The sequence below is a fragment of the Triticum dicoccoides genome, chromosome 4A, assembly GCF_002162155.2.
Source record: "Triticum dicoccoides isolate Atlit2015 ecotype Zavitan chromosome 4A, WEW_v2.0, whole genome shotgun sequence".
NCBI classification, from domain to species: domain Eukaryota; kingdom Viridiplantae; phylum Streptophyta; class Magnoliopsida; order Poales; family Poaceae; genus Triticum; species Triticum dicoccoides.
Window position 1 is genome coordinate 150,639,005 of NC_041386.1, and position 13,141 is coordinate 150,652,145.

The window sequence follows — 13,141 nt, forward strand, 5'->3', positions numbered from 1 at the left end:
AGGAGGGAGAGGGCTGAATGGCTACAAAATTAAATATGAGGAGCTAAAAGGACCAAGTCTTAAGACACCTACCTCTAGCTTCTTGATTCCCTGCATTGTTGCTTTGTAAGCCAAGAGTGAATGCCCTAATCCAACACCCAAGTTTCTCAAAACAGTTGAATCTGTGAGATCACGCTGTCATTGATGTACCATGGCAGTTCATTAGTTCAAGATACCAATACTTCAATAGAATCTAAATACAATGATTAAGTTGTTGTCTGGCATGGGTATTCAACATCCAAATAACACAATTTAATTCAGTTGCTGACGAATGAAGAAGGGGAAATTCAAGTGTAGAAGTGATAACATTACCTGCAACCTTGATATTGGTAGCTTCATACTTAAAGTACATAAAAGACCATTCGACACGCTAAGATTGCCTTCACTATTTTCAAAGTTGATGGGATTGATTTTGTGAGGCATGGTGGAGGATCCAACTTCACCAGCCTTTGGTATCTGAAACAATATGGGGGAATGCGGAGTAAGTTGAAATGGAGACAATAAGTCAATATGAGTAGGTTCTTTCTCGCAGTATCAAATCAAATTCTTCGACGATAGTCTACTCTTCATAGCTTTACCTGCTTGAAGTAGCCTGCTGATATGTAAGACCACATGTCTCTGTCAAAATCAGTCAAGACAATGTTAAACTGGACAAATAGATTGAAGAGCTTTGAGATATAGTCATGAGGTTCAATCTGCAAAGAGAATAAATACTGCATCAGAACAAATAATGCTGATAGAAATGTAAATAGTAGTTTAAGCGAGTGCCATAGGCTCATCATACTGCCAGTGCGTTCTGACACAAGTCATATCTCCACAGAAAAAATGATTCCCAAGATGTAAAAATGTAAGGAACAATGAAGTGACAATGTAGTGAAAAAACAATCACCTGAGTAACGTAAGGATTGAACTCCAAACCTAAGGACCTGACAAACTCTTCTGTCATCTTAGGCCAGTCAATTTCCGGATATGCAACTACATCAGCATTGTAATTTCCAACAGCGCCAGCAAATTTCCCTAGTATCTTAACCTCAGAAAAACTCTTCCCGATATCAGATAATCTGGCTGCAAAATTTGCCATCTCTTTTCCCAGAGTTGTTGGTGATGCCGGCTACAAATGGGAAGCTGAAAATTTTAAGCTAGTATTCCAGGCATATCAGCAACAAAAGGCTAGATCTTGGCATCTTGCTTGAGCAGTCCATGTCAGGAAAATGGAAGCCTCATGTCAATGAACAGTGTTGTCTATTAAGTTCGACTATTACATATAGACCATTGTGCTAAACTGCTAAACTCTGAACTGCAGCAATACTGAATAAAGTTTTTCACCTAATATTTTTAGCAAAAGTGGTTTATTTATAGAATATGGTAAAAACAAAGAGGATATTTGTCCAAAAAAATGAAAGAAACAATTACACAAGGTTTAGGCCAGAAACAATATGTAACGGTAGGATCGATTTTATTCCTATTTGCCGTTTTAAAAGAAAGTTAAATTTCTTGTCAACTCAACCCCTATCGACTTGGGAGTTAGGAACAGCAGACTTTTGAATTTGCTCCATTCTTTGTATGCTGTGCAGGAGTTATATCTATTCATGCCCTCTTATTGCAGCAATAGCAAGCAAATATAACAAAGCTCGAGTAAGTTTTTGTAGCACATGTTACATAATAGAACAGTTGAGTCACACATGGTCAAATCTACTGCAAAACAAGCACCAAACTGACTCAAAAGGATTAGCACATATGAATATGAAGAAACAATAATTCAGATATTCATTAATCTCACACTATTACATACACAAGCATATATTAATAAAGATATTCAAAAGCTAAAAGGTGGCTCTAAATACCTGTCCGTGAGTTTTAGACAGCAAAGGGACGTGTGCATTTTCCGTTGCCAAGGAACATATTGCACTGCATACATCGATCATCACAGGGAACATAATTGTGTTTACCCCCTCTTTTAGAGCTAATGCATGTGACAAGTTGTTGATATCTTCAGAAGTGCATCCAAAATGGAAGAATTCCAAAACCTGGGAAAACATGATCAGAATGATAGTTGACTTCACTAAGGAAAGTGAACACACACATATCAACATCTGCCTTCAAAAATGAAAATCAGCGTATACCTTTGCAACCTCTGGATTTGAGCTGCATTTCTGCTTCAGATAGTACTCAACAGCCTTCACATCGTGGTTAGTTATTTTCTCAATTTGTTTCACCTCTTTAGCATCATTGATGCTAAAATCTTGGATGATTGCATCCAGAAATAGTTGGGCCTCCTCACTAAACGGCGGCACCTCCTTGACCTCAGGAATTTGAGAAAGCTTCAGCAACCATCTGACCTACAGAACTAAAAACCACTTCATTTACGTAGCATTGACCATGGCACACTAGCAACCGAACATATCCACACGAGTCAAGATTATACAGACATGGTAGATATAATATAATACACGCACAGTGCGGATGCTATTCGAAGAGCCGAACCTCGACTAAGACGCGGTATCTGATGAGGCCGAACTCACTGAAGAAGGGCATCAAGTCCTTAATAAATCTGAAGTATCGGCCGTCCAGAGGTGATAGCGCCATCATACAGAAAGTGTCCAGGTCTGTCGCTTGCTCCAGCTCCCCCACCGACCTCGCCGCCCAGTCCAGGGGAGCACTCATCTGATCAACGAACGCACGGAACGCATCTCATAAGCAACCATCATCACTGGTTAAATAAAATGGAACGGCGAGTACTTCGGGAAGGTATCCCTCGCCACCTCGAGATCCCTGGCTTCGGCTCCAACGGCTGCAGAGCAGCTTAGGCGTCGCGGCGGCTGCGCAGTGGCGCCGAGCACGGCGGCTCTCGGGGCGACGGCCAAGCATGGGGAGGCGAGGAAGGCGGCGGTGGCCGGGGACTTGAGAGAGGGCGGCGCCGACATGCTCGGGGAGGCGCGGCGGCGGCTAAAAACCCTAGGAGCGTGGAAGCGAGGACTGGCGGGGCCGTGCGGCGTGGGGAGGGGAGGGAAGGGGATAGGTAGCAGCAAAGCGGCGGAAAGGGAGGGTAGGGGTTTAAAGGGAAGAAGGGGTTTGGAGATGCTCGGGTGTGTTTGGTAGTAAGTAAAATGCATGGGCAATAAAAAAGAAAAAATACATTAGTGGTCATTGAACTTATCGTGTATGTATGTCTAAAAAAAATCATCATGTATGCTTACTTTGGTTTCGGTACTTGAGAATACAATCAATGCAGTTCTCTATATGTATTGAGATGATTATACGATCATCTAGACCATATAGATCTGTATTTTATTTATTTGACCGGTCAAACAATTCACATGACGCCTTGTAGAGTCCAAAGAAAAATCCTAGTGGTTGTTACGTGAATGGTTGAACGAGTAAAATGATTTCTTCCTCTGGTTGGACACCTGGTGAGACGGGTGCAGTTGGCCCATAAGTGTGAGGTCTCGGGACTGAATCTTATTTTCCTTTCTTTGTCCACCCACTGACAGGTAGGGCCCACATAGATCGAGAGAGAAAATGAGCTGACGAGGCGCCATGTGGATTGTTTGACCGGTCAAATAGCTGGAATACGGAGCTATACAATTTGGCAATGACCTTATAATCACTTCAACACGTATATAGTGACTGTATTAATCGTATTCTTAAGTACAGTAACCAAAGTGAGCGTACATGATAAGTTAAATGACCATCAATGTATTTTACTCAAAAAAATGCATGGGCGGTCATGATTCTTTCGGTGAAGTGTTTACTGGGTCTTAATACTTTTAAAATGCACATCCGAGTTCTAATTTTTTAAAGTGATTCATCCAAAGTCTGCAATTCGTCTAACCCGCGCTAACTGATACGTCCATTTTGCATCATATTGTCCTACTATTATTTATGATATTTTTATGCATAATAATGCTTTTTTGGAGTAATTCTAATGTCTTTTCTCTCATAATATGCAAGGTACACACAAAGAGGGAGAATTCCGGCAGCTGGAAATCTGGACCTTAAGAAACTACGTCAGGCTACATATTCTGCACAACTCCCAAAGAGCTGAAACTTTACGGAGATTTTTTTATGGAATATATGAGAAATACTGGAGCCAATAAGTACCAGAGGGGGCCCACTAGGTGGGCACAAGCCACCTGGGCGCGCCAGGGAGCCCAGGCGCGCCCTGGTGGGTTGTGCTCACTCAGGCCCACCTCCGGTGCCAATCTTCTGGTATATAAGTCATTTTGACCTAGAAAAAATAAAGAGAGGACTTTCTGGACGAAGCGCCACCTTCTCAAGGCGGAATTTGGGCAGGAGCACTTTTGCCCTCCAGCGAAGCGATTCCGTCGGGGGAACTTCCCTCCCGGAGGGGAAAATCATCATCATCATCACCAACATCTCTCCCATCTTGAGAAGGGCAATCTCCATCAACATCTTCAACAACGACATCTCACCTCAAACCCTAATTCATCTGTTGTGTTCAATCATGTTACCGGAACTATAGATTGGTGCTTGTGGGTGACTACTGGGTTGATTACATCTTGTAGTTGATTGCTATATGGTTTATTTGGTGGAAGATTATATGTTCAGATCCAATATATTATTTAATACCCCCTCCGATCTTGAGCATGATTATCATTTGTGAGTAGTTACTTTTGTTCTTGAGGTCACGAGAGAAATCATGTTGCAAGTAATCATGTGAACTTGATATGTGTTCGATATTTTGATAGTATGTATGTTGTGATTCTCTTAGTGGTGTCATGTGAACGTCGACTACATGACCCTTCACCATATTTGGGCCTAAGGGAATGCATTATGGAGTAGTTATTAGATGATGGGTTGCAAGAGTGACAGAAGCTTAAACCCTAGTTTATGCGCTATTCCGTAAGGGACCGATTGGATCCAAAAGTTTAATTCTATGATTAGGATTTATCCTTAATACTTTTCTCGTAGTCGCGGATGCTTGCGAGGGGGTTAACCATAAGTAGGAGGTTTGTTCAAGTAAGAACATCACCTAAGCACCGATCCACCCACATATCAAATTGTCAAAGTACCGAACACAAATCAAACCAACATGATGAAAGTGACTAGATGAAATTCACGTGTACCCTCAAGAACACTTTGCTTATCAAAAGAGACCGTTTTGGCATGTCCTTTGCCACAAAAGGATTAGGATACCTTGCTGCACTTTTGTTACTATGATCATTACTTGCTCGTTACAATATCTTACTATCAAACTACTCTGTTACTTACAATTTCAGCACTTGCAGACATTACCTTGCTGAAAACCACTTGTCATTTCCTTCTGCTCCTCGTTGGGTTCGACACTCTTACTTATCGAAAAGAGCTACAATTGATCCCCTATACTTATGGGTTATCAAGGCTATTTTCTCGCGCCGTTGCCGGGGAGTGAAGCGCCTTTGGTAAGTGGAAATTGGTAAGGAAACATTTATATAGTGTGCTGAAATTTACTGTCATTTGTTACTATGGAAAACAATCCTTTGAGGGGTTTGTTTGGGGTATCTTCACCTCGACCGGAACCACAATTAGCTACCCCTCAACCTACTGCACCTACTGAAAATATTGAATATGGAATTCCTTCGGGTATGATAGAACAACTGCTAGCTAATCCTTATGCAGAAGATGGAACCGAACATCCTGATATGCACTTGATATATGTAGAACAAATTTGTGGATTGTTCAAGCTTGCAGGTTTACCCGGAGACAAAGTTATGAAAAAGGTTTTCCCTTTATCTTTGAAGGGAAAAGCATTGGCATGGTATAGGCTATGTGAGGATATTGGATCATGGAATTGGAATCATTTGAAATTGGAGTTTCATCAAACAAATATCCTATGCATCTAGTTCATCGTGATCGGAATTATATATATAATTTTTGGCCTCATGAAGGAGAAAGTGTCGCTCTAGCTTGGGGGAGGCTCAATTCAATGTTATATTCATGTCCCAATCATGAGCTCTCAAGAGAAATTATTATCCAAAAAATTTATGCTCGGCTTTCTCGTAATGATCAAACCATGCTTGATACTTCTTGTGTTGGTTCTTTTATGAAGAAGACTATTGAATTCCGGTGGGATCTTTTGGAAAGAATTAAATGCAACTCTGAATATTGGGAGCTCGACAACGGTAAAGAGTCAGGTATTAAACTTAAGTATGATTATGTTAAATCTTTTATGGATACCGATGCTTTTCAAAAGTTTAGCACTAAATATGGACTTGACTCTGAGATAGTAGCCTCCTTTTGTGAATCATTTGCTACTCATGTTGAACTCCCTAAAGAGAAGTGGTTTAAATATCACCCACCTATTAAAGAATAAACTAAAGAACCGGTACCAGTTAAAGAAGAAACTATACTTTATAATGTTGATCCAGTTGTTCCTTCTACTTATATTGAGAAACCACCTTTCTCTGCTAGGATAAAGGAACATGCTAAAGTTTCAACTGTGGTTAACAAAAGCTATATTAGAACACCTAAACCTTATGAACAAATCAAAGTAGAACCTGGTATTGCTATGGTTAAAGATCTCTTGGAAGAAGATATGGACGGGCATGCTATTTACTTCTGTGAAGAAGCTGCTAGAATTGCCAAACCTGATAAAAAGGATAAACATAAACCTGTTGTTGGCATACCCGTTGTCTCAGTTAAAATAGGAGATCACGGTTATCATGGTTTATGTGATATAGGTGCTGGTGTGAGTGATATTCCTTACACATTATATCAAGAAATTATGAATGACATAGCACCTGCAGAAATAGAAGACATAGATGTTACCATTGAACTTGCTAATAGAGACACTATATCACGGATTGGGATTGTTAGAGATGTTGAAGTCTTGTGTGGAAAAATAAAACACCCTACTGATTTTTTTGTCCTTGGTTTCCCACAAGATGACTTTTGTCCCATTATCTTTGGTAGACCTTTCTTGAACACCGTTAATGCTAAGATAGATTGTGAGAAACAAACTGTCGGTGTTAGTTTTGGTGATGAGTCTCTTTAATTTTTCCAAGTTTAGTAGAAAGCTTCATGAAAAAGAATTGCCTAGTAAGGATGAATTAATTGGTCTTGCTTCTATTGTTGTTCCACCTATTGATCCTTTAGAACAATATTTGCTAGACCATGAAAATGATTTACATATGCATGAACAAAATGAAATAGATAAAATTTTCTTTGAACAACGTCCTCTGCTTAAACACAATTTGCCTATTGAAACTCTAGGAGGTCCTCCTCCACCTAAAGGTGATCCTGTGTTTGAATTAAAACAATTGCCAGACACTTTGAAATATGCTTATCTTGATGAAAAGAAAATATATCATGTTATTATTAGTGCTAACCTTTTAGAACATGAAGAAGAAAGATTATTGAAAGTTCTGAGGAAGCACCGAGCTGCTATTGGATATACTCTTGATGTTTTAAAGGGCATTAGTCCCACTCTATGTCAGCACAGAATTAATATGGAACCTGATGCTAAACCCGTTGTTGATCACCAATGTCGGTTAAATCCAAAGATGAAAGAAGTGGTAAGAACGGAAATATTAAAACTTCTGGAAGCGGGTATAATCTATCCTATAGCTGATAGTAGATGGGTAAGTCATGTTCATTGTGTTCCTAAGAAAGGAGGTATAAGTGTTGTTCCTAATGATAAGAATGAACTTATTCCACAAAGAATTGTTACAGGCTATAGACTGGTAATAGATTTTAGAAAATTGAACAAAGCAACTAGGAAAGATCATTACCCTTTGCCTTTTATTGATTAAATGCTTGAAAGATTATCTAAGAACACACACTTTTGCTTCCTTGATGGATATTCTGGCTTTTCACAAATACCTGTTTCTCAACCTGATCAAGAAAAGACCACTTTTACTTGTCCTTTTGGAACCTATGCTTATAGAGGTATGCCTTTTGGTTTATGTAATGCACCTGCTACCTTTCAAAGGTGTATGACTGCTATATTCTCTGACTTTTGTGAAAAGATTGTTGAGGTTTTCCTGGATGACTTTTCTGTTTATGGGAAGTCTTTTGATGATTGTTTAAGCAATTTTGATCGAGTTTTGCATAGATGTGAACAAACAAACCTTGTCTTGAATTGGGAGAAGTGACACTTTATGGTTAATGAAGGCATTGTCTTGGGTCATAAAATTTCTGAAAGAGGTATTGAAGTGGACCAAGCTAAGGTTGATGCAATTGAGAAAATGCCATGCCCTAAAGATATAAAAGGTATTCGTAGTTTCCTAGGTCATGCTGGTTTCTATAGGAGATTTATCAAAGACTTTTCTAAAATTTCTAGGCCTCTCACTAGTCTCTTGCAAAAGGATATTCCCTTTGTTTTTTATGATGATTGTTTAGAAGCCTTTGAAACATTCAAGAAAGCCTTAATGTCTGCACCTATTGTTCAACCACCTGATTGGAACTTGCCTTTTGAAATTATGTGTGATGCTAGTGATTATGTTGTTGGTGTTGTTCTAGGACAAAGAGTTGATAAGAAACTTAATGTAATTCATTATGCTAGTAAAACTCTAGACAATGCTCAAACGAACTATGCTACTACTGAAAAAGAATTCTTAGCAGTTGCGTTTGCTTGTGATAAATTTAGACCTTATATTGTTGATTCCAAAGTAACCGTTCACACAGACCATCCTGCTATTAAATATCTTATGGAAAAGAAAGATGTTAAACCTAGACTTATTCTATGGGTTCTCTTGTTACAAGAATTTGATTTACATATCATTGATAGAAAAGGAGCTGAGAACCCAGTAGTTGATAATTTATCTAGGCTTAAAAATGTGCTTGATGACACACTACCTATTGATGATAGTTTTCCTGATGAGCAGTTAGTTGCAATAAATGTTGCTCACAGTACTCCTTGGTATGCTGACTATGCTAATTACATTGTTGCTAAATATTTACCACCTAGCTTTACATACCAACAAAAGAAAAAAAAATCTTCTATGGTTTAAGACATTACTTTTGGGATGACCCACATCTTTATAAAGAAGGAGTAGATGGTATTATTAGACGTTGTGTACCTGAGCATGAACAGGGATAAATCCTATGGAAATGTCACTCCGAAGCTTATGGAGGGCATCATGCTGGAGATAGAACTGCTCATAAGGTATTGCAGTCTGGATTTTATTGGCCCACTCTCTTCAAGGATGCCCGTAAGTTCGTCTTATCTTGTGATGAATGTCAAAGAATAGGTAATATCGGTAAGCGTCAAGAAATGCCTATGAATTATTCACTTGTTGTTGAACCATTTGATGTTTGGGGATTTGATTACATGGGATCTTTTCCTTCCTCTAATGGGTATACACATATTTTGGTTGTTGTTGATTATATTACTAAATGGGTAGAAGCTATTCCAACCAGTAGTGCTGATCACAACACCTCTATTAAAATGCTTAAGGAAGTTATTTTCCCAAGGTTTGGAGTCCCTAGATATCTAATGACTGATGGTGGCTCACACTTTATTCATGGTGCTTTCCGTGAAATGCTTGCCAAGTATGATGTTAACCATAGAATTGGATAACCCAGTCCAGTGGTCAAGTTGAACGTAGCAATAGAGAAATAAAATTAATTTTGCAAAAGAGTGTTAATAGGTCCAGGAAGAATTGGTCTAAAAAATTAGATGATGCACTTTGGGCTTATAGAACAACATATAAAAATCCTATGGGTATGTCTCCTTATAAAATGGTTTATGGAAAAGCTTGTCATTTCCCTCTTGAGTTAGAACATAAAGCATATTGGGCCATCAAAGAGCTCAATTATGATTTCAAACTTGCCGGTGAAAAGAGGTTATTTGATATTAGCTCATTAGATGAGTGGAGAACCCAAGCTATAAAAATGCAAAATTATTCAAAGAAAAAGTAAAAAGATGGCATGACAAAAGAATCCAAAAGCGTGAGTTTAAAGTCGGAGAATATGTTCTTTTGTACAACTCTCGTTTCAGATTTTTTGCAGGAAAATCCTCTCAAAATGGGAAGGCTCCTATGTTATCGTGGAGGTTTATCGCTCTAGAGCCATCAAAATAAATAATTCCGAAGGTACTAACCCGAAGGTTGTCAATGGGTAACGAATAAAGCATCATATCTCAGGTACGCCTATTAATGTTGAAAGTAATGTTATCCAAACTTTGACACCGGAAGAACACATAAAATTGTCCTTCCGGAACACTCCAGAATCGTGAAAATAAGGAGGTACGTGATACGGTAAGTAAACGGACTCCGAAAAATCCGCAAAAATATTTTTTATCAGTTTTGGAAATAAAGAAACTTCCAGGAAGCATCCCCTGGTGGGCACAAGACACTAGGGCGTGCCACAGATGGGTTGTGCCCACCTGGGACACCTTCTGAACTCCGTTTTTCTACCGTATGCTTGTCCTCCAAGATAAAATATATATATATATACTTCCCGAACCTGTTGATCACCGTATCGCGAAGAAATCCTCTGTTCTCTTTTCTTGTTGTTTTCTGACAGATACAACTAGATCAACGTCATGTCTTCCTCACCCTTAAACAATGGAGAAGGAGACATAAGGTCGGTCCAGGAAGATCTAAGGAGGTATGAAGCTGAAGAGGTTGCTATGGAGGAAGAAGAGGAAAGTCCCTTTGGGATGCACCCTCCGGCCTCCAAGAGGGGTACACTAGTTGGCATCTTTACTCACCCTGATCCTCATCAAGCCATGGGATCATCCAACAATCAAGCGAGCCTGGAATTGCAAGAAGAGTTCCCACTAAGGAGGCCCTTACATAGGTTACATCATAACAATTTTCATAATTTGATTCACAATTATGGGTTCGAGAACACTCCTCGTAGGCACATACCGTCCAACTGGGACATATTCCGGCCAAGAGAAAACAATGCAAGAACAAAACCGTGGGGCCCTGAGAATAAACACATAATGGTTGAGGTGAAGAAAAACAGTGACTTAATTCATCAAGCCCTTCGGGAGATTCAAGGTTTGAAGGATCTACTCATGGTTATATTGGAGAATACTACTTCATCACCACCATCATCATCTTCACCACCAAAGGAGAATTGAGTATCAGGTATGGGCACTCCCCTTGGCTTCCGCCAAGCTTGGGGGAGGTGCCCTGGTATCGTATCATCCAACTATCCTTTTACTTTACTTGCTTTAGTTCGATCTTTTGCTTTAGATGAATAAAAATTAGTTCGGCCCTTTCTTGTTTGAGAGTTTGCTTAGTGATCTATCCTTGTAATCATGTGCAAGTTATATAATAAAAGTTTAGAGTTTTCGCTTTCTTTACTTTCATATTGCAAATAAAATAAAATAAATAAATAAAGAAAAAGAGAAAGGATATAAATAAAGAAAATATTATATACTAATACTATGGTAGGTGATAGTACTACATAAGGAAACGTATAAGTAGAAATTTTTATTAAAGATTGACAAACATAGCATTAGTCAATGATGCAACTCATGAAAGAATTAATAAGGGAAGAGAAGATTCACATATAAATATACTATCCTAGAAATCTTTTGTGATTGTGAGCCCTCATCAAAATATTATATGCCAAAATTGTTGACGTTGGACAAGGAAGACAACTTAATGATTTATGTTTGTTTATATTCACGTAGAAGTCATATTGTCATAGATCCTTCAACATGTGGAGTTTGCCCCTATCTTTGCTAGCCAAAAATTCCGCACTAAGTAGAGATACTACTTATGCATCCAAAAACCCTTAAACCCAAATCTTATTTTCAAGTGTCCACCATACCTACCTAGGGATTGAACAAGATCCCTCAAGTAAGTTGTCATCGGTGCAAAAAGGCAATAAAAATTGCTTCTAAAAGTGTGAGATCATTTAGTGTAAGAGAAAATTGAGCGTTGCACGACCTTGTGATGGTGAAGAATAAAAGCGACAGACTGCATAATAAAGGTCACTATCATAAGGGGCAATGTAACATGACGTTCTTTTGCACTACGAGGTTGAGCATACAAACAAATAAGCGCATGGCAACCTCTTCTTCCCTCTGCGAAGGGCCTATCTTTTACATTTATGTATTTACTTTTATGCAAAAAGTCAAAGTTTTCCTTCTATTCCTTTTTATTTTTCTCCTTTGGCAAGCTTCATGTGGTGAGGAAAGATCTAGGCACATATGTCCAGTTGAATATAGATAGCATGAGTTATTATTGTTGACATCACCCTTGAGGTGAATACGTTGGGAGGCAAAACTATAATCCCCTATCTTTCAATGTGTCTAGTTAAAACGTTTTGCTCATGTGTACGCGTTGAGTGTTAGCAATCATAAAAGACTATATGATGGTTGAGTATGTGGACTTGCCTAAAGGCTCCGATACGTGACGCTTCCTGAAAAGATGATGAATTGTAGTTGCAAAGTTGACTGAGAACATAGTTTGTTGGTTTTTAAAAGAGTTTTTGCTTCATACTTCGATTGTGTGATGAATTGTTACTTATTCATGAGAAGTATATGATAAAAGTTCTATGATAAAAGTCTTATGTTTAATTTTGTTGCTGTTATGATAATCAACATGATGCTTCTATGTCCGTATTTTGTTTTTATCGACACCTCTCTCTCTCTCTAAGCATGTGGACATGTTTTTTGATTTCGATTTTCACTTGAGGACAAGCGAAGCTTAAGCTTGGGGGAGTTGATACGTCCATTTTGCATCATGTTTTCTTACTGTTATTTATAATGTTTTTATCCACCATAATGCTTTTTGGAGTAATTCTAATGCCTTTTCTCTCATAATATGCAAGATATACACAAAGAGGGAGAATTCCGGCAGCTGGAAATCTGGACCTGAAAAAGCTACGTCAGGCTACCTATTCTGCACAACTCCAAATGAGCTGAAATACGAGGATTTTTATGGAATATTTAAGAATTATTGGATCAAATAACTACCAGAGGGGGCCCACCAGGTGGGCACAACCCACCTGGGCGCACCAGGGAGTCCAGGAGTGTGGTGGGTTGTGCTCACCTAGGCCCACCTCTGGTGCCCATCTTCTGGTATATAAGTCATTTTGACCTAGAAAAAATAAGGAGAGAACTTTTGGGACGAAGCGTCGCCGCCTCGAGACGGAACTTGGGTAGGAGCACTTTTGCCCTCCAGCGGAGCGATTCCGC

General features: G+C 39.0%; 1 protein-coding gene across 1 annotated transcript in view; it reads right to left on the reverse strand.

Annotated features, from left to right (window-relative positions):
- LOC119285489 (adenylosuccinate lyase-like) overlaps positions 1-3,074 on the reverse strand; it is a 5,063-nt gene extending 1,989 nt beyond the window's left edge. The window contains exons 1-8 of the mRNA XM_037564775.1: positions 2,802-3,074; positions 2,524-2,703; positions 2,163-2,378; positions 1,884-2,066; positions 929-1,150; positions 618-734; positions 352-495; positions 73-174 (exon numbers count right to left, since the gene is read on the reverse strand). Of these exons, the coding sequence (XP_037420672.1) occupies positions 73-174; positions 352-495; positions 618-734; positions 929-1,150; positions 1,884-2,066; positions 2,163-2,378; positions 2,524-2,703; positions 2,802-2,963 (1,326 nt within the window). The 5' untranslated portion in view covers positions 2,964-3,074. The remainder of the gene's footprint in view (positions 1-72; positions 175-351; positions 496-617; positions 735-928; positions 1,151-1,883; positions 2,067-2,162; positions 2,379-2,523; positions 2,704-2,801) is intronic.
- Positions 3,075-13,141: the final 10,067 nt, after the last annotated feature.